The sequence below is a fragment of the Austrofundulus limnaeus genome, unplaced genomic scaffold (assembly GCF_001266775.1).
Source record: "Austrofundulus limnaeus strain Quisiro unplaced genomic scaffold, Austrofundulus_limnaeus-1.0 Scaffold14, whole genome shotgun sequence".
In the NCBI taxonomy this organism is placed as follows: domain Eukaryota; kingdom Metazoa; phylum Chordata; class Actinopteri; order Cyprinodontiformes; family Rivulidae; genus Austrofundulus; species Austrofundulus limnaeus.
This window is the reverse complement of record NW_013952416.1, coordinates 3,961,962-3,963,923: the sequence shown is the minus strand read 5'-3', so window position 1 is coordinate 3,963,923 and position 1,962 is coordinate 3,961,962. Positions and strand designations below refer to the sequence as shown.

General features: G+C 35.2%; 1 protein-coding gene across 1 annotated transcript in view; it reads left to right on the top strand.

Annotated features, from left to right (window-relative positions):
- Positions 1-1,962, top strand: part of pggt1b (protein geranylgeranyltransferase type I, beta subunit) — a 16,628-nt gene that overhangs the window by 5,161 nt on the left and 9,505 nt on the right. Inside the window, exon 5 of the mRNA XM_014002740.1 lies at positions 547-679. Coding sequence (XP_013858194.1) covers positions 547-679 — 133 coding nt within the window. The remainder of the gene's footprint in view (positions 1-546; positions 680-1,962) is intronic.

Here is a 1,962-nt window from a genome sequence, read left to right as displayed (position 1 = left end):
CAATTTCTGTGAAAGGCGCTTTATAAATAAAATTTTACTTACTTACTTACTTAAATGTAACAAATATAATGTTGCTAGACATTTTTTAATGGAATTTGATGTGATAGAATGTATTAGCACAAAAAGTAAGGAAATTTGTGTTTGGTCGATTAATTTCATTGTGCTCTGTACAATGACAATAAAAGGCCTCTCTAATCTAATTTCTTTGTTGTAACAATGCTTCTTGGCAATAAATCTTATATCATTGGAAAGTCTTTCAATTTCCCTTTTAAATGGTGCCACATGTGTAAGAAACATGCATTTGTGGGATAAGCATTAGAGCTGAGTATGTGGGTTGGACACATACACTATTGCTATTGACACATGTTTTGAGCTCCTTGTTCCCCCAGGTGCTCGTTATAAGATTTATTGCCATAATCGTTACAACAAAGAAAAATATCTACCAAACACAAATTTCCTTACTTTTTGAGCTTTATGTATTCTATATGGAACGTATGGACTTAATAAACTCTCCTGACTCTGTGACTTTCTTCGTCCTGCTTTCAGTTTCTACGCAGTGCCTGAGGGAAGTGAAAATGACATCCGGTTTATCTACTGTGCAGCTTGTATCTGTTACATGCTGGATGACTGGTCAGGCATGGACATCCAGAAGGCCATTGAGTACATCCGAGGGAGTCTGGTAAATGAACTTCAAATAAAGCGTTAAACTTTGAGAAGTTTGATCTAACTTCAGCGAATTACCATAATTAATCCATCCCCAATGGGATTGCTCAGCCACCGTTTGTGCACCGTGCTGCATCACTCGAAGTGGCGACAAAAAAAACCAAAACAAAACAAAAAAACAGGCCACCCCACCTTTAAGCAGTGGCTTAGAAGTACTTTATTTGTAACAAATGGAGCGGAATGAGCAATGCATCCATAGCAGACGCATTTCACCCAACAGATAGGATGGGAAAAACAAAAACCCTATATTCTCTGTGCTCTGTGTTTACTTTTCTGGGCGTTTCGATGCATCAAAGCGTTGCTTGTGAGGTATTGTCTTTTCTCTTTCTTGTAGAGAGCAGCTCCCATGAGCAACTTCAGCTTATATTGAGTCTGACTTTTCACACAGGAGGGTTTTATTACACAGAGTCTTTATTGTTTCATGGGCGGGTATGTAACATAACCATACTCCTTTTTACATACATACGAATACACTGAAAATAAAAATAAAAATGGGTAAAGATTAATTTATATTTCAAAAGCAAATTCATTTTTGACAATTTAATTTGGTAGTATGGGATGAGAAGTTTATTAGTTTCACTTACGTTAAACCTTTTGTTTTCGTCTTGTCAGCTGAAATTGAAAGAAAAAATGTCTGTATGTAGACAATTCAGCAATATTTCATCAGGTTTGTGGTAACCTGTGTTTTCCTAAAGCAAGTCCAAAACTCTTATCTAGGTTTGAAATCCTAAAATAAAATATATTTAGTTGCTGTGTGCCGTAGAAATCAAGTTTGTAGTAATATAACACGTGCATGGGAGTACAAGAGTCCAATTTTGAACTGATTAAAGGTGAGTCCTCTAAGAAAACCTAACAAGTAGATATTATGAAATGTTGATTGCAAAATGAACCACCTCAGCCCTCCTTTAGAAGCTCCTTTAAGCTAAAGCTGATTGCTACAGGAGTGAATATAAATTTGAGGAAGTGTTTGTGTCATAAACTATTCACGTTAAGAAACTTTGTCACTGATGACTTTTTTCCTTTCAGTTATTTAAAATAATGGCTCGTTGATTTATTTAAAATGTTGCTTGAATTTTTAATTACAAACATGGTAAAAGTCTGGTTCATCCACTTCAAGATCTTTTGTGTTTTTGTGCACCAGTGTTTATTAACACTGGTGCACACACCTATCTATCTATCTATCTATCTATCTATCTATCTATCTATCTATCTATCTATCTATCTATCTATCTATCTATC